General features: G+C 44.1%; 1 protein-coding gene across 5 annotated transcripts in view; it reads right to left on the bottom strand.

Annotated features, from left to right (window-relative positions):
* DMD (dystrophin) overlaps window positions 1-19,911 on the bottom strand; it is a 2,041,544-nt gene that overhangs the window by 332,882 nt on the left and 1,688,751 nt on the right. For all 5 annotated transcript variants that reach the window (XM_087871305.1, XM_087871306.1, XM_087871307.1 and 2 more), the window contains one exon: window positions 582-660. In XM_087871305.1, coding sequence (XP_087727431.1) covers window positions 582-660 — 79 coding nt within the window. The remainder of the gene's footprint in view (window positions 1-581; window positions 661-19,911) is intronic.

Raw genomic sequence — 19,911 nt, 5'->3', positions numbered from 1 at the left:
CCGATTCGCACAAACCGTTGGCGGAAATTTGGCCAAGGTCGACGAACCGGTAGTGATGGGCAGCTAGCCACGCTCCCGAACTGATCCCCCCGGTTGCCCCGCCTGCCATGTTCGTTGCCACCATGTTCTTCGCACATGTGCATCCCATTGCCTTGCAAGTCCAAGCAAAGAACATGGTGGGGACTGCAGCAGCTTTTTCCATGACCTCCGGTACTTTTCAGTGGCCTGCAGCCAGCTTCTTTGCCAGCCACTTTCCAGCAGTGGTGGTGAGGAAGCGAGGCTAGGACTGGGGCCGCTAAAGGAGGGGAACCAGGGGTGAGTGGTAAAGGGGGGGCAGGGGTAGATAGGTGGAAATTCCAAAAATTTTCCTACCTTTTCCTGAGTGTGACTAGGTGGGGGGGGTCATGTGATTAAGTGGGCGTGGGCATGAGTGATGTCAAGTTGGCCATGCCCACTCAATTACATGCCCCCCATCTAGTCATGCCTACCAAACCAGTAGTGAAAATTTTTGAAACCAACCACTGATAAGGATCACTGTGTAAATTATCAGCAGCAACAACAACTGAAGTGATATTACTTACTGGAAAGAAAGTGCTGAGAAGTGGGGCCAAAATCTCGGTGGGCCTCATGCAGTTGCCTGATACGCTCATCAATGGACAACTAGATGGAGAGGAGATTAAGTGCAACAATCAGAAAAAATAATCATTACTTTCATAGACCTGTACAACTATTATTGCTACTACAATTTACAAACAATACAATCAAAACTTTCATCTGGAGAAGAAAATATTTGATTAAAATCCTGAGTGAAACTTTATTTACAAGAATTCTAGTTATATGAATGATACAGAATGAAAATTCATCATGATTTCAACCATTGGATGGGGAGCATTCTATTTTTATGTTGTAAATAATTTATATAAATTACAAATAAGCAGCATAAACAGATATTGCTTTTTCATTTATATATAGTTCACATTTAATCTGCATATTGCTCAAGTCTATCAAACCGGATACAATTTCTTTTTTTGTAACAATAATATTTTCAAAGATTTTTTTTAACTGAGGCTATCAAGAAAAAAAAAACTCTTCCAGGGAATCTATGAAATTGATTGCTCAGCACCAGTGGGGCTGCTTCAGAGTGGGTTGGACAGGGGTTTTGTATTAGCATTGTTTTTTTCTATGAGTGACATATGTCCATCTGTCTTCTAAGGGCTCGATTATTTTAGACGTTGTTTGATCATTATTATGTTCAATTTGGGCATATTCTTCTTGCGAGGTTTGGGGTTTCACATTTTGTAGGTTGAGTTTCAGAGTAGTTAAAGTTTTTTCTAGACCTTTTACTTTTTCTTCTAGTAAATTAATTAGTTTACATTTGATACATATATAGTCTGGGTCTTCTATGGGCATAAATGTATACATGGAACATGTTTTGCATATCGCAATAGTATCAGTTTCTTTGTCCATGAGTGGGTTAAATTTTTTGTTGTGAAAATGTAGACAGTTTTATCACAGATTTTTGAACGGGAAAAATGTCCAGTTTAGAAATTTGTTATTCCAACAGATTATTTATTTAAAATTTTCAAAATTTAAGAAAAAATGTCTAGTTTAAAATTTTAAAGTTCTAGAAGTTCATTTAAAAGGTCAAATTTTAAAATTTTCAGTGGGTGGGGCTTAAATTGATTCTCATCCTGTAATGGAATATTCTATAATTATCCCTTTTCTCCCTGCCTTCTTGTGATCCTTTCCCTTCCTACTTTCTGGTGAGATTTATTTATCTCTTTCTTCTCCCTTTATATGTTCCTATTGTCTACTTGGCTTTGATTTTTTTTTGCCTTGTGTTCTGTAGTTGTTGTCTTTTTATCCTTTCTTCCTACTTGCTTTTCGCCTGCCACTACTAGATATTCAGCTCTCCCTGCTTTTCAATTCGCGTCATTGCCCCCCCCCCCGTGTTGGTCTGCCACACTGTTCCATTGCTGTTTCCAGTCACCAGTTCACTGTGCTGCAATGCTCCACCACCACTGATTCCACCATTGCTCCACCATCACTTTCACTACTGCTCTCTGCGCTGCTCTCAGGCTCTAGTTCGCTATGCTGCCCCTTGCTGCTGGTTCTCCTCCCTGCTGCACTGCTGTTGCTCTTTGCTCTGCAGGCTCCCGTTTGCTGGTCTGTCATGCCAGAATGCTGCTTCCACCAGCAAACAGGGCTGCCTAGATGGTCCACATTAAACTTGCCTCTCCTCTCCTCTCCTCTCCTCTCCTCTCCTCCTCCCTGCTCTGCTAAGTGATAGGAAAGGTGATGGAATAAAATTGTGTTCTATCACAATTGAACATTTTACCTTTTTGCTATTTTATTTAGATAGACAATATAAACAATTTTATCTGATATCACTTGGAGAATAATGCACACTTACAAAAAAGTACCACATTAAGTGACAAGTACTACATGTCATTGTGTGTATTTAACTTTCTATTTATACAGAAAATTAAGGAAGCAGAAATAAAATTAGTTGCAAACAGAAATCTGAGTTTAGAATCAATAGAATTTCTGTTTTTTGTACATCGATCTCATACATTACCTAGTAATCACTGTAATTGTAGACCAAGCAATGCCTACTTGTTTTCTAAACTGTTGCAAAAGCTAACCTGAACTAATCCCTGGAATTTTCTTGGCAAGGTTTTCAGAAGTGATTTGCTACTGTTTTTTTCTAGGGCTGAGAGAGAATGACTGGTCCAGATCACCCAGTTGGTTTTGTGCCTAATGTGGATCAAGAAATCATGGTTTCCTGCTTTCCAGACTGAAGCCTTAACCACTACAGCAACATGCTCTCAATGAAATATTCATGGTATTCATGATTTAACTTAATGTTTTCTAAATAATGCATTTAATAAGATTGAAATAATTTTTTTAATTTGTAGATTTTAGCAAGAAAACTCTTGTGTTAATTTGTGTTAACACAAAAAGAAAAAGAACACAGACAACTTGACTTCAATCTGATCATGGAGAATGCTCTCCTCTCCTATTAATAGTGTTACTTGCTGTTAAAAATGTAATTTTATACACATATTACCTCTTCTGTAGAGCTTTTGACAAACACATTTTCAGTCTGTATAGAGAACTAGGAAAATGCCTTTCATAACAGGTTTCTATCAAAGGATCTCTATAGTATTGCATTAGATTCATTCCCTACCTGCTTTTTATCTGTGTCTGTTGGTATTTCCTTTTTTATAATCCTTAGTGATGCCTATTTCCTCAAACTAAGATGATTTAATTAGTTTTCATGCAACAATTCCCAAACATTTCACAAGTTATTATGGAAGAATGGTCAAGAAACTCATTAGACAACTGCACCTTTTCTAATACATTCTATTTATATATTCATTTTCATTTTCATTTTATTAAATTTGTATACCGCCCTACTCCCGAAGGACTCAGGGCGGTGAACAGCCATGAAATAAAACATATAAATACAAAATTTAAAATAGAAATAAAACAAGTTAGATAAATTTGGCTGAACCATATTTAAAACCCCAATAATTTAAAACCAAATTTAAAATTCCCATTTAAAAGAGGAGAAGTTTAGGTCAGGCCGGCTTGCTGGAATAGGAACGTCTTCAGCGTGCGACGGAAGGTACGCAGATCCAGAATCCTCCGTATCTCGGGGGGGAGCTCGTTCCAGATAGTAGGTGCCCCCACAGAGAAGGCTCTCCTCCTGGGGGCCGCCAGTCGACATTGTTTGGCCTACGGCACCCGGAGGAGCCCCTCTCTATGGGAGCGTACTGGTCGGTGGGAGGCTATTGGTGGTAGCAGGCGGTCCCGTAGATAACCAGGTCCTAAGCCATGGAGCGCTCTAAAGGTGATGACCAAAACCTTGAAGCGCACTCGGAAGACCACCGGGAGCCAGTGCAGCTCGCGCAGGAGAGGCGTTACATGGGAGCGCCACGTCGCTCCCATCATCACCCGCGCGGCCGCACTCTGCGCCAGTTGGAGCCTCCGAGTGCTCCTCAAGGGGAGCCCCATGTAGAGAGCGTTACAATAGTCCAGACGGGAGGTGACGAGGGCATGAGTGACCGTGCGTAACGAGTCCCGATCCAGAAAGGGACGCAACTGGCGAATCAGGCGAACCTGATGAAAAATCCTCCCGGTCACGGCCGTCAAGTGTTCTTCTAAAGACAGCCGTGAATCCAGGAGGACACCCAAGTTGCGAGCCCTCTCCGTGGGGGCCAATGCTTCGCCCCCAATAGTCAGCGATGGCACCAGCTGACTATATCGGGATGTCGGAAACCACAGCCACTCGGTCTTGGATGGGTTGAGTCTGAGCCTGTTTCTCCCCATCCAGATCCGTACGGCCTCCAGGCACCGGGACATCACTTCAAGGGCATCGTTGGGGTGGTCTGGGGTGGAGATGTACAGCTGGGTGTCATCAGCGTACTGATGGTACTCCACCCCGAAACCACGGATGATCTCGCCCAACGGCTTCACATAAATGTTGAACAAAAGGGGCGAGAGGACCGATCCTTGTGGCACCCCACATATAAGGGGCCTCGGGGTCGACCTCTGCCCCCCTGTCAACACAGACTGCGACCGGTCGGAGAGAAAGGAGGAGAACCACCGTAATACGGTGCCTCCCACCCCCAACCCTTCCAACCGGTGCAGCATGATACCATGGTCGATGGTATCAAAAGCCGCTGAGAGATCTAATAGGACCAGGATAGAGGAACAACCTCTGTCCCGAGCCCTCCAGAGATCATCCACCAACGCGACCAATGCCGTTTCCGTGCTGTACCCAGGCCTGAAGCCCGACTGGAACGGATCTAGATACGTCGTTTCATCCAGGTACCAGGGAAACTGTCGTGCCACCACACTCTCAACAACCTTCGCAACAAAGCGAAGGTTGGAGACTGGACGATAATTAGCCAATATTGCCGGGTCCAGGGAAAGCTTCTTGAGGAGAGGTCTCACCACCGCCTCTTTCAAGGCGGCGGGAAAGACACCCTCACTCAATGAAGCATTTATAATCCCCTGGAGCCAGCCTCGCGTCACCTCCCGGGAAGCCAGCACTAACCAGGAGGGGCACGGGTCCAACAAACATGTGGTCGCATTCAGTCTACCCAGAATCCTGTCCACGTCCTCAGGGGTCACAGAGTCAAACTCATCCCAGATAACATTCTCAGGACCTGCCTCCATCATCCCCACTGGATCTACCCAGTCAGAGTCCAGATCTTCCCGAATCTGAGTGATTTTGTCATACAGATACTGAACAAAGTCCTCGGCTCTCCCCTCCAAGGGGTCCTCCCTCGCTTCCTGGTGGAGCAGGGAGCGGGTCACCCTAAACAGGGTGGCCGGGCGGTTATCTGATGACGCAATAAGAGCAGCAAGATGAGTACATTTTGCTGCTTTTATCGCCACTAGGTAATTCTTAATATGAGATCTTACCAGTGTCCGGTCAGATTCAGTGCGACTGGCCCTCCAACTACTCTCTAGGCGTCTTTTCCGGCGCTTCATCTCCCTCAGCTCCTCAGTAAACCAAGGAGCCAGGTGAGATCGGCGCCTGGTCAGAGGCCGCAAAGGCACGACTCGATCCAGAGCTCCAGCGGCCGCCCTATCCCAGGCGGCCACTAAGTCTCCAGTCGAGGCATGAGCCAGGACCTCAGGCATTGGCCCAAGCTCCGTCTGGAACCTATCAGGTTCCATCAGGCGCCTGGGGTGGTACCATCTTATCGGTTCCGCCTCCCTGCGGCGGGGAGCAGCGGTTCGAAGATCAAGGCAAAGGAGAGAGTGATCCGACCATGACAAGGGCTCGATGACTATGTCCCCTATCTCGAGATCACTCAGCCACTGTCCAGAGACAAAAATCAGGTCCAGTGTGTTTCCCCCCATGTGCGTAGGGCCATGAATTAACTGGGTCAGATCCATAGCCGTCATGGAAGCCATGAACTCCCGAGCCACCTCAGACGTCTCACCCACGGACGGCAGGTTGAAATCCCCCATGACCATAAGTCTGGGGGTATCAACCGCCACCGCGGCGATAACATTGAGTAGCTCGGGCAGGGCTGCTGCCACGTGGCAGGGAGCCAGGTACGTGATCAGCAAACCCATCTGAACCCCATGACCCCACTTCACAAGGAGGGTCTCACAACCGGCCGTTTGAGGAACAGTGGTCTCCCTCGGCCTAAAACCTTCTCTAATAATAACCGCTACTCCCCCGCCCCTCCCCTGAGACCTCGGTTGATGGAATGCGTGGAAGCCTGGTGGGCACATTTCTACCAGAGGGACCCCTCCCTCCAGGCCCAACCAGGTCTCCGTAATACCTGCCAGGTCCGCTCCCCCCTCCTGAACAAGATCACAAATGAGGGGGGCTTTATTTACTGCGGACCTGGCATTGCACAACATCAGCCGAAGGCCCGGGCCCTGAGGGTCTGTGCAACCTGGAGAACGAGTGGAGCCTTGGGGGCCGGAGCACGCTACCGCATGGAGACAGCGGGTGCGCGCTCCCTTAACATGATATGGCCCCCTACTCCCGCCATATCTACCCCTCCCCCTCACAGTACCGATGGTAAAAACACAAGCTCGACAAGCTCGACCCCCTCCATTTCCTCCGGAACTCCCCCCCCCGCCGCGTATAGTGGCCAGGCCTGACCTTCCCCTTGGTGGGTTATCCCCCAAACCCACTACCCTAGTTCCAATTTTGCCTCCCCCCCCTGGGACCCCTTAAATTTTTTTCCAAAAATTTACATAAAAAACCCCTCAACCCCCTCTTCGCCGCATGCCACCTCTCTGGGTTCCAAGACCCGTCATTGAGGTAGGCCCTCGATAACGTGGAGGGCCAGGCTTGCGAGAGGGGGGAGTCTCGCAGTGCAAGAAGCTGTGCCCTTCGGTACATATAAGCTCTGAGGTAGTGATAAGGTATGGCCCAGGGCTCCATGATAGTCCAAATTGTCCTGAAAAAGGCAGGTTGACCATAAGCGGAAGAGTCTCCACTGTCCTCTCACGGCAGTGGAGGAGTCCAATGTTCCAACATATATGCTGGCATGGACAAAATAACATCAGCAGAAGTACCGTATTTTTTGCTCCATAAGATGTACTCCCCACCCCAAAAGTGGGTGGAAATGTCAGTGCGTCTTATGGAGCGAATGTTGCATCATAGACTGGGCTGTGGCAGCGGTGGGGAGAGGTTGGTGCGGTGGCGGCAACAGGCAGCAGTGGTGAACTGGAATAGCTCAGTGGAATAGCCCAGCAGTACAATAGAAAGGTCTTTATCCATCACTAATTATGTAATACATACTATTCAAGGCACTGATATTATAAAGGGGAAAAAAAGGGAGGGGTTATTATCTAACCTCTTCTGGCATTACAGAGCAAGACCAAAAAAGAATGTAAACCAGGTTAGGATTTTGGGAAAATGTAGAGAATAATAGTGTAATGACAACATAGGACAAGGAAGGAAAGAAGGAAGGAAGGAAGGAAGGAAGGAAGGAAGGAAGGAAGGAAGGAAGGAAGGAAGGAAGGAAGGAAGGAAGGAAGGAAGGAAGGAAGGAAGGAAGGAAGGAAGGAAGGACTCCATGCATGCAAGATTGAAATAACTAAAATTGATATGTATGTTATTGCATTCAATATATTTTGAACAAAGAGATGCAATGGTTCAGCAGTTAAAGATGCTGAGCTTGTCAGCTAGAAAGCAGATAGCCTGTGTTCGAGACCCAAGCACTACATGGCAGAGTGAGCTCTTTTTAATTGCCCCAGCTCTTGCCCACTTAGCAGTTTGAAAGCATGAAAATGTGAGTACATAAATAGGTACTACTTCAATGGGAAGGTAACAGTGTCCATGTGCCTTGGCATATAGTCCTGTTAGCCACATGACCATGGAAATATCTTTAGACAACGATGGCTCCCTCGGCTAGGAAATGGAGATGACCACTGCCCCCTAGAATCGGATATGATTGGACAGGGGAAACCTTTACCTTTATCTTTTGAACTTGTGCTGTAGTCAGTCATTATACAACATACTATTTAATAATGCAACTGACTAAAACAGCACATTTCATGCCCATACACACAGATATTGTAGACTTAGAAGAATACCTGTAAGGGTCTTGCAGCATGATAGATTATGTGAAGAATTGATTCAATTAAATTACACTATGTTCAATAATGCTACATATACTATCAGACAGTTTATGAGAACAGAATCTAATTGACAGACCTTGTTTGTATGTGGTCATAAGATGTAAATTGACTATGAATGTAAATAATAAAATTCTGGTTAAAACAGGAAGCAGCCTGTAATACTGATTACTTCATAAAATCCATTTACACCAACAGACATCATAACATCATGTGACAATAAGTTCAAGAGATGTTATACTATCAAAACAAAAGAATCTGAATTATAAAGTCTGTAGATATCCTATAGGAAATTTAAGTAGGTATTAGAATATATGATGCTATTCAAATGATATTACATTCATAGTCAATCATATCATATCTTTTTCTCTCCCTTAGCCTTGCCACACAGAAGCCAGCCTTGCCCCACAGAAGCCTCTCCTGTCCTAGCCCCTATTCTCCTTTAGGGTTGCCACACAGAAGCCTCTCCTATCCTATCCCGTTCTCTCCAGAGTTGTTTTCAGGTTGGGAGGGGGAGTAGAACATCTAACTAATTAGCATCAGAGCACGTTAATAATAATATAAGAAATACGAATGATCTGATAGTCATTTTGAAAAACCCTTTCTTAGCAAGCACCTAGAAGCCAAGAGGAACATACATGCCAAATTTCAAGTTTGTAGGCTTTACGGTTCTGGAGATTTTGTGATCGCAGTGTGAGTGAATCATCAGGTAAAAAGAAGGGAGGAAGCTTATGCTTATATATCAACAACAGCTGGTCTCAGGATATAACTATAATATATAAATTCTGTGATGAAAACTTAAGAGTCTTTACTTATCAACTGTAAACCATTTTACTATCCACATGAGTTCTCCTCATTTCTACTAATTGCTGTTTATGTCCCCCCACAAGCCTGTGTAAACAAGGCATTACGAACTCTAGCTGACCAGATTTTGGAGGCTGAAGCCAAATACCCCGATTCATTGGCCATTATTTTGGGAGATCTAAACAAAGCAAACTTAAGGAAAGAACTACCAAAATACCTTCAGCATGTCAATTGTCCCACTAGAGGCAAGAATACTTTAGACCATTGCTACACAACACTAAAAGATGCTTATCGGTCCTTATCATGAGCAGCTGTGGGACACTCTGATCATTGCATGATTCACCTTGTACCTGCTTACAGGCAAAGACTTAAAACCATAAAACCAACAATTAAATCAGTGAAGACCTGGACGGAGGAGGCAAAGATAAAGCTACAGGCCTGCCTTGACTGCACTGATTGGAATGTTTTTGAAAGTATCTCTGCAGACTTAAATGAACTCACAGATACTGTAACACCAGATGTCAGCTTCTGTGAAGACCTATGTGTACCAACCAGGAACTTGCAAATATACAGTAACAGCAAACCTTGGTTCATAGCTAAACTTAAGCAGCTACGTTGTTCCAAAGAGGTGATAAAAGGTGATAAAATGCTGTACAATCAGGCCAGAAATGTATTAACAAGGGAGATCAGAGCACCAAAAAAAAAGCTATTCTGAAAAGCTAAAGAATCAGTTCTCAACAAATGAACCAGCAAACATGTGGAAAACTCTTAAAAATATCATCGGTTATAGCAAACCTCCTTCCCAGGCTGAAGGAAATCAACAACTGGCAGATGACCTGAACGTGTTTTACTGCAGGTTTGAAAGGAAACTACAGCCACCTATCTCCACAACCCACATCTCAGACACACTAACAACAGCCAAGCCTCCTACAACTGACCCTATCCCATTGGGTTCACAACCCCTAGTGATCATAGAAAAGGAAGTGCAAGATCTATTTCACAGACAAAAACCAGGAAAAGCTCCAGGCCCAGACAAGATAACTCCTTCTTCCTTAAACATCTGTGCTGACCAATTGGCCCCCATCTTCACCTGTATCTTCAATAAATCACTAGAGATGTGCTATGTTCCTTCTTGCTTCAAACACTCTACTATCATCCCAGTGCTGAAGAATCCCACCTTCAAGGAACTGAATGACTACAGACCAGTTGCTTTAACATCTGTAGTTATGAAAACCTTTGAATGGCTAGTGCTGTCTCACTTGAAAACCATCACGGATCCACTGTTAGACCCCCTGCAATTTGCATACCGAGCAAATAGATCAACAGATGATGCTGTTAATATGGCTCTGCACTACATCCTACAACATCTTGAATCTCCAAAGACCTACGCAAGGGTCCTCTTGGTAGATTTTAGTTCAGCATTCAACACCATCATTCCAGACATTCTTCTAACTAAGCTAAACCAGCTAGCGGTACCTGAACACACTTGTCAATGGATCATAAGCTTCCTAACAGACAGGAAGCAGCAGGTGAAGCTAAGCAGAATCACATCAGATACCTGTACAATTAGCACCCCCCTCCCCAGGCTGTGTGCTCTCTCCACTTCTCTTCTCTCTATATACCAATGACTGCATCTCAAACGATCCATCTGTTAAACTACTGAAGTTCACAGATGACACAACAGTGATTAGTCTCATTCGAGACAATGATAAATCCACATACAGACGGGAGGTTGAACAACCTTGTGGTGCGACTGGAACAATCTGGAACTGAACACACTCAAAACTGTAGAAATGGTGGTGGACTTTAGAAGAAACCCTCCCGCACTACCACTGCTTACAATCCTAGACAACACAGTATCAACAGCAGAGACCTTCAAATGTCCAGGTTCTACCATATCTCACGACCTAAAATGGACACCTAACATCAAAAACATCAGCAAAAAAGCACAACAAAGAATGTTCTTTCTGCGCGACCTCAGAAAGCTCAAACTGCCCAAAGAGCTGCTGATACAGTTCTACAGAGGAACTATTGAGTCTGTAATCTGCACCTCTACAACTGTCTGGTTTGGTTCTGCAACCCAACAAGACAGACACAGACTTCAGAGGATAATTAGAACTGCAGAAAAAACAATTACTACCAACCTGCCTTCCATTGAGGACCTATATACTGCACAAGTCAAAAAGAGGGCTGTGAAAATATTTACAGACCCCTCGCATCCTGGAAACAAACTGTTTCAACTCCTACCCTCAAAACCACGCTATAGAGCACTACACACCAGAACAACTAGACACAAGAACATTTTTTTCCCGAACGCCATCACTCTGCTAAATAAATAATTCCCTCAACATTGTCAAACTAGTTGCTATGTCTGCATTACTATTAATCTTCTCATTGTTCCTATCACCCATCTCCTCATGCTTATGACAGTATAACTGTAACCTTGTTGCTGGTATCCTTAAGATTTATATTGACTGTTTCCCTATGACTATCATTAAGTGTTGTACCTTATGATTCTTGACGAATTTATCTTTTCTTTTATGTACTCCGAGACCGTATGCACCAAGACAAATTCTTTATATGTTTTAGCTTCTAGTCCCCTCTTGCTTTTGTTGCTCTTCTCTGTACTCTTTCTAGAGTCTCAACATGTTTTTTACATGGTGACAACCAAAAGTGGATGCAGTATTCCAAGTGTGGCCTTACTAAGGCATTATAAAGTGGTATTAACACTTCATGCGATCTTGATTCTATCCCTCTGTTTATGTAGCCTAGAACTCTGTTGGCTTTTTTGGCAGCTGCTGCACACTGCTGGCTTATATTTAAATGGTTGTCCACCAGGACTCCAAGTTCCCTCTCACAGTTACTACTATTGAGCAAGGTACCACATATACTGTACCTGTGCATTTTGTTTTTCTTGCCTAAATGTAGAACCTTACTTTTTTCACCATTGAATTTCATTTTGCTAGATAGCACTCAATGTTCAAGTCTGTCAAGATCCTTCTGTATCTTAAGCCTATTTTCTGGAGTGTTGGCTATTCCTGCCATTTTGGTGTCATCTGCAAATTTGATGAGTTCCCCATCTATCCCCTCATCCAAATCATTGATGAAGATGTTGAAGAGTACTGGGGTATCCCACTGCATACTTCCCTTCATGTAGATGCAGTTCCATTGAGGACTACACGTTGAGTACGGTTGGTCAGCCAGTTTCGAATCCATCTGGTGGTGATGCTGTCTAACCCACATTTTTCTACTTTATCTAGTAGTTGGTTATGGTCTACTTTATCAAATGCCTTACTGAAGTCCCAGTAAATTATATTGTCAGCATTCCTCTATGTGAGGGATCTCACAAAGATTGATGGTTCGTTGAGGGCGCTTCCAAGAAAAGGCAGCATGCAAAGATGCAATCAAGTTAAATCTTTATTTAGAAATAAAGTAGAGAAAATGAGTTCTCTTGCATGGAGGCATCCATGCCTGGATTGAGCCCATGGATCAGTCCTGTAGGAAGTTAGAACAAAAGCACAAAGAGCAGCCCCTGTGCAGGGGTTCTTATAGGGGCCCCTGGCCCCTCCCTTACCAAAGTGTGTGAGGGGGCCGGAGGGCCATTAACTCTCCCCAATGGGGCTGCCCACCAATGGGATCAAAGGTGCCTCTTTGCTCCCATCTGGTGGCCTTTTAAGAAACTGCCATGGCTGGCACAAAACATCTAACACTCTAGTCAACTAATTTTGTCACTTTGTCAAAGAATGCAATAAGATTTGTCTGGCATGATCTGTTTTTGACAAACCCATGTTGGCTTTTGGTTATTACTTTGTTTGCTGTTAGGTGTTCACTGATTTCATTGTTCGATTATCTTTTCCAGGTATTGATAATACCAGATAATCTTCCCTGGTATTGAGGTCAGACTGATAGGTCTGTAGTTTCCTGGATCTATTTTTTTTTTCTTTTTTTGAAGATGGGAACTACATCAGCTCTTCTCCAGTCCTCTGGCAGTTCCCCGGTGCTCCAGGATCTTTGAAAGATATAGGTCAGTGGTTCTGAGATCATGTCTTCTAGTTCCTTCAGAACCTTTGGGTGTAATCCATCTGGTCCTGGTGATTTGAACTCGTCTAGGGTAGACAGGTACTCACTTACCATTCCCTCCCCCTATTTTAACTTATGTCCCTAATATGTTTTTTGCAATGCTGTTTTTGATAGGTTGGACAGTTTTTTTCTCTTTTTGTAAAGATGGATTCAAAAAATGAGTTAAATAGTTCTGCTTTCATTCTGTTGCTTGTCACCTTCCTGCCACTTTCTCCCACTAATGGACCAATCATTTCCTTGATGTTTTTCTTGTTTTTAACATGTTGAAAGAAGCTTTTTTTGTTATTTTTTTACTTTTGTCACAAGCCTTAGTTCATTATGAGCCTTAGCTTTCCTCACTTCATCTTTGAAGGCTCGGGCTATTTGCTGATATTCTGCATTAATTATGTGCTTACTTATTTAAAAAACAGTTCAATGTGCTGAACAAAATCTCAAAGAACAAAACATTATTTGGACTGAAATACTAGAAACTGATTAATAAGAACACATGTCCTGGTCAAGAATAGATATGATATGGGCTTCCGGTTGGCGCCGCTGTCGTTGCTAGACAGTCTCCTCAAGACCGCCAGCCCCGCCGCCTGTAAAGAGCCGCCTCTACAGCTGAGAGGAAGCTTGAAAAACTCCGAGTTCCTAAGGAAACGCAAGGAGAGCCAGCGAGACCAGATAGAGCCCCCTGCGAAGTCCCCAGATTGTCTTTTTTGCTACTGGGGAGGAAGCAGGGTGAGGCTCCCTATCCAGCTCGCTGAGGCTCCGGACTCCGGGGACAACTCTGCTTCAGCAGAGCCAGACGACGCAACCAACATAACCAGCGAAAGCCAAGAGAATTATCAAAAATAAACAGGGTGGAATCTGGACTTGAAACTCAAAACTGCAAGTATTTATACTAGCCCTGTGATTGAACTTAAGATTGGAAAGTGAAAGTTTGCTAAAATGGCGTCCGGCTTCAGCGGTAGGAAAAGCTGAAAGCGAAAGTGGAATTGCTTGAGTGTTTAATACAATACAAAGTATCTAAAAGTAACAGCGCTGGCTAGAAGAAAAGGGAAAAGTTCTTTTTAAAGTGATTTTGATCTGTTCCTTCTCCCTTAGAGACTTGATTAAAGCTGGGGAAAATTTTGAAAGGATTCTGTGGTGAAAAGGGAGGGAGGACTTCCTTCTTAGAAAGAATCAGTCTGCGTGGCAGAATGGCTTCAAAGCAGACAAAGCCAGCCAAAGCTGCAGGGGGGGGGGGTTCCCCCACTCACAAGTCACAAGAGCAGCCCTTAAGTTTGCAGACTCAGAGCCAAGCACAGAGACTGGTTTTAAAGATTTGAAGGAATTTATTGCCGTGGCTCTGATGAATCAAAATGAAGTTTTGGACCAGAAATTTGAAAAATCTCAACAGGAAATTAAGGAGGTGGTTCAAGAAAAGTATGACAAGATGAAGCGTGACATACTGACAGTTGTGACTGGCTTGTCAGAAGTAGTTGTCCAGATTGATAAAAAAGTGGAAGAATTTAGTTCAGAAGTAGAATCTAAAATGAAGGAAGCTGATTATAAAATTTTTAATGTTGACAATAAAGCACAAAGGATTGAAAATGAAGTGACAATGATGCAATTTAGATTCATGGAGTTTGCTGTAAGACTGAGAGGAATAAAAGAAAATAACAGAGAAGATTTGAGAAAGGTTTGTGCTGATGCCCTGGCTGTGATGCTAAAGGTTAGCCCTGAGGAGATTTTGTGCAAGATGGACAAGGTCTATAGAGTGAACTCTTGGGTAGCAAGGCAAAGGCAACTGCCTAGAGATGTGGTGATCTACTTTACAGATAGAAGAATAAGAAATGATATCTTGCAAAAGTCTTTTGTTTCTACTATTCAAGTGAATGGAAGGGAGATTGGGATTTACAAAGAGTTGCCGCCTAAGATGTTAAGAGATAGAAAGGACTTTGGATTTTTGGTGACTGAATTAAAGAAACAACAAATTCCATTTAGATGGGATGCTCCAGTTGGCATAATATTGAGGTATCAAGGTGAGAGATATCAATTGAATACTGTTGAAAAAGTGGAAGATTTTTACTTCAATGTTTTTAAACCTGGTGCAACATCTCCACGTACATCTTCAGTGTTAGGTATAGAGGAGGGTGAGAAAGAGAAGCAATTTGAACAAGAGCTTGAAGAGCAGCGGAAACAGATGGAGGTGGAGGCAATGGAAACTCAAGGAGCAACAGGGGTTTTTTTGGATGAACCCTTGTTAGATCTTCCTTTAGAGGCTTTAGGTGGACCACCCAAAAATACAAGAGAAGTGGCAGTGGATCTCAAGTTGATGTCGTATAAAGTTAAAGACCAGCGTATAACTCAAGCATCTTATAAACAAATTCTAGAGAAACAACAACAGCAGAGATCTAAGCTATCGCAAGATAAGAAGGGAGTCAATGGTAAAGCACAAAAATCCGAAGCTATGGGAGGAGCTAAGCCGAAAACTACCAGTCTGGAACAGAAACTTCAGCAAATGCTCTTAACGCTTCAGGAGACTACAAATGACAATTAAGTTTTTATCTTGGAATGTAAATGGACTGAATTCACCACAGAAAAGAAGGAAGATATTTTATTATCTGAGACAATTTAATAATGATGTTATTTGTTTACAAGAAACTCATATTAGAACACAAGATTAAAAATATTTGATAAATCCTAGATTAGGAGCACAGTTTATAGCCTCAAATTCGGAGAAAAAGAATGGGGTAGTGATTTATATAAATAAAAGATTGCCAGCAAAAATTTTAGAAGCAGATTCTTGGCAAGTCCACCCAACTGCACTGGAAACAAGCCACCACCAGAACGGAATAAAGCGGTTGCAATTTCTTTAATTAGGTTCGGCACAGCAAACACAGGCAGGAGAAAGGCACAAGCCGGCAACAAGGTTTAAACTTAGCGCTACACGCAATTGCAGTGTAGCGCCTTTTATATACGCAGCAAAAAATCAATTGGCAACCAAACAGTTAACATCACCCCTCCTTCCCATAGCTGGCCTGTAGGAGGAGTGCAATAAATCAATTTGCAATCAAACAGTTAACATCACCCCCTCCTTCCCATAGCTGGCCTGTAGGAGGAGTGCAATAAATCAATTTGCAATCAAACAGTCAACATCATCCCTCCTTCCCCTAGCTGGCCTGTAGGAGGAGCGTGCCTCTGTTACATCAGAAGGCAGCGTCATCTGCATACTCCATGCCCCCCGATCTCCGATGAAAGCGTTTGCTTCGTTTTGTGCGCGAGTGGTAAAGACTTCTCAAACAGCTGATGACACGCCCCTGGAGAGTCCAGCAGCTCGCCCCCTCCTCATCGTCCTCCCCATTGATGGCGAGACCCAACCGAGGCTCGACAGGAGGCTCCTCTCTACCAGGAGTCCACCTGCAGGAAACAAAATAAAGATGTTAGTATAGCAACCGTTCTACCCACTGGGACCTGGTTTATTTGGATATTTACGATGATACCGATGGAGCAACCGGTCGGCATGAATGTCTGGAGCTGCCACCCAAGAAGCTTGTGCAAGTGGATAACCCTTCCACCGTACTAAGTACTGTAACCTGCCTCTACGTAGACGTGAATCCAACACTTTATCTATCTCATATTGATCTGAATGACTCGGTCCCGGGGAAACAGGCTGATGTGCGGGTCTTTCCTCCTTGACAGGTTTAAGGAGGCTGCTATGAAAAACAGGATGTATTTTTCCTCACAGTGAAGGTAGCTTAAGCATGACAGTGACAGGGTTGATCACACGTGTTATAGGAAAAGGACCTATGTATTTGGGACCTAGTTTCCTACTAGGTAATCGTAATTTCAAGTATTTGGTTGATAAATACACGTGATCCCCTACAGAAAACGGTTTGGGGTCGGCTTTTTTGTCGACATAAAGTTTGTATTCATTTGCTGCTTTTTGAAGCGCCGTTTTTACCACTGGCCATGTTTGTCGGATCTTCTCGGCCCAACCGGAATGCGTAGATACACCTGTAGCTGGAGGTTCTACTTCAGGTATGGCAGGGAATTCTCTTCCATAGATGATTTGGAAAGGAGAAAATCCCGTGCTATGGTGGCTGATGTTATTGTACGCGACTTCAGCGAATGGGAGTAAGGTGGACCAATCAGTTTGCTGATACGAAACGTAGCAACGTAGATATCATTCCACCGTGGCATTAGCCCGTTCGGCTGCTCCATTTGTACTGGGATGGAAGGCTGAACTTAATCCTTGAGTAGACCCTATCCTATGAATGAAAGACCTCCGAAACTTGGCGGTGAACTGGACACCCCGATCTGATATAATACGCTTCGGGACCCCGTGAAGGCGATAGATATGTTGTATAAACATGTCTGTTAATCGTCGGGCAGATGGTAAACTCCGACAGGGTATAAAATGCGCCTGCTTTGAAAATAAGTCTACTACTGTCCAAATAACGGTATGTCCATTGCTGGGCGGAAGGTCCACTATAAAATCCATCGCCACCTCCTCTCACGGACGACTAGGATCAGCCACCGATTGTAATCGACCGAGTGGTTTCTCTGACCATGGTTTTGCTGCCGCGCATGTTGGGCACATTTTTACGTAACGTTCAATTTCACCACGCATTTGTGGCCATCAAAATTGATGTCTAATCAGGTGAAGTGTTTTAAGGAAACCATAGTGACCTGCTGGTTTGGCATCATGGCACTGGCGTAAGACTGTAGCCCGAAGCGGTTCTGGAATGTATAAACAATCCCCATTCCACCCTAATCCATCTCGTAGGACTATTGACGTTTGGTTTTGATTTAACCACGTATCCTGGCTGATAGCTATCCGAAGATTCGTTAAGAAGGACTCTTCTTTCCGTAACACTGCTGCAACCGCATGCCCACTCTCAATGGGTGGTATAAGAGATTCCACTACTTCCTCACACTTACTGTTATATTGTGGCATACGAGAAAGTGCGTCGAGAAAGCAGGAAGTTCTTTCCTGCTGGCACATATTTGAGCCTGAAATTGAATCTTCGGAAATATTGTGTCCAGCGTAGTTGCTTTGGAGACAGACGTCTAGGCGTTTGTAATGCCTCTAAATTTTTATGGTCTGTCCATACTTCAAACGGGATAGTAGCCCCTTCCAGGATGTGACGCCACGTAAGTAGAGCCCAACGGACAGCGAAGGCCTCCTTTTCCCACATTGCCCACCCTCGCTCTGTGGTGTTTAATTTGCGTGATGTATAAGCACAAGGGCGTATCCTATCCTGTTCATCTTTTTGCAGCAACACAGCTCCCATAGCAACGTCACTAGCATCGGCTTGAACGATGAATTCACGAGACAGATCAGGGTGTTTAAGTACCGGTTCTCTGGTGAAAAGATATTTCAACTGTTCAAACGCACTTTGACATTGAACTGTCCATTGCAATAACTGGTTTGGTCTTGGTTTTATCACAGTGGATTTAGTGGGTAACAGGTCTGTTAACGGTAGTGCTATAGTGGCAAATGCGGGGACGAATTGGCGATAGAAATTCGCGAAACCAAGGAAACTTTGGAGTTGTTTCCTGGTTTTCGGCGCTTGCCACTCAACTATAGCTTGGACTTTACATGGATCCATTTCTATCCTGTCGCTTGAGATCCTATACCCGAGGTAATCTATTTTTGATTTATGGAACTCACATTTCGAGAGTTTTATAAACAGTTTAGCAGCTAACAACTTCTCTAAGGCCTGACGGACTAACACGACGTGTTCTTCCAAGGTGCGCGTATATATTAGAATGTCATATAAATAAACAAGAACTCCTCTATACAAATGTTCATGCAAAACTTCGTTGATAAGCTGCATGAACACCGCTGGAACGCCTTGAAGTCCAAACGGCATAACTCTATATTGGTAGCTACCAAGAGGGCAGTTGAAAGTGGTCTTCCATTCATCGCCCTGTTTGATACGTACTCGGTAGTACGCTTCCCTTAAATCGAGTTTTGTAAAGACCCGTCCTGTAGATAGCGCAGCTAACAAATCCTTCATAAGCGGAAGGGGGTATAGATGTTCTATACATACTCCGTTCAAATCTCGGAAGTCAACACATAACCGAACCCCGCCGTCCTTCTTCTCCCTGAAGAAAACTGGGGTGGCCATCCTAGATCTACTAGGGATGATGAAACCTCTAGCTAAATTTTTGTCGATATATTGTCGTAACTCGGTTAATTCTTGTTGGGTCATGGAATACATTCGAGGTTTCGGTAACTTAGCCCCAGGCACCAACTCGATAGCGCAATCCGTAGTCCGATGGGGTAGTACTTCGCATTCCTCTTCACTAAATACGGCTGAAAGGTCTTGGTAAACAATAGGAAAGTCCGGTGTATGCGGCACCTCTGTGGAGGCACAGCTATTGTCCTGTCCCTCACTCGACTGTCCCACTGAAGAAGCAGGGGATGGGACAGCAGGTCCCAAAGGGATTCTAAGCTTATGATAACCCCCCTCCCACCAGATGTGAGGTTGCCATTTATCTAACCATGTGAGACCCAGAATAACTGGTTCTATCATTTTTTCAACCACAATAAACTGGATGGACTCTTGATGTTCACCTATCGCCAACAACAAATGTTCGGTTACATGGTTAGCAGGTGCCCCCCCCAATAACGACCCGTCCATCTGTTCGAACTTCACAGGAACTTTTAGCTTTTTTATCTGTAAGCCCAGAGTACCCACCACACTTCTCCGCACCAGACAACAGGGACATCCAGTGTCTATTAAAGCACCATACTGAAAACCCGTTGTGCTTCGGGGATTCCTCAGCACCACAGGTATGACAAAAGGGAGCACAGTTTTGCTCACCATAGGGTCCTCCGGCTCGTCGTCATCACTGTCGCCCGATACCACCGGGAATTTCCCCGCCACAGTGGTTGGTGAAATATCACGAGCCTGATGGTCTATGACG

This window comes from Pantherophis guttatus, chromosome 5, assembly GCF_059756535.1.
Source record: "Pantherophis guttatus breed Tessera chromosome 5, ASM5975653v1, whole genome shotgun sequence".
In the NCBI taxonomy this organism is placed as follows: Eukaryota; Metazoa; Chordata; class Lepidosauria; order Squamata; family Colubridae; genus Pantherophis; species Pantherophis guttatus.
This window is presented reverse-complemented; position numbering and strand designations above follow the sequence as displayed.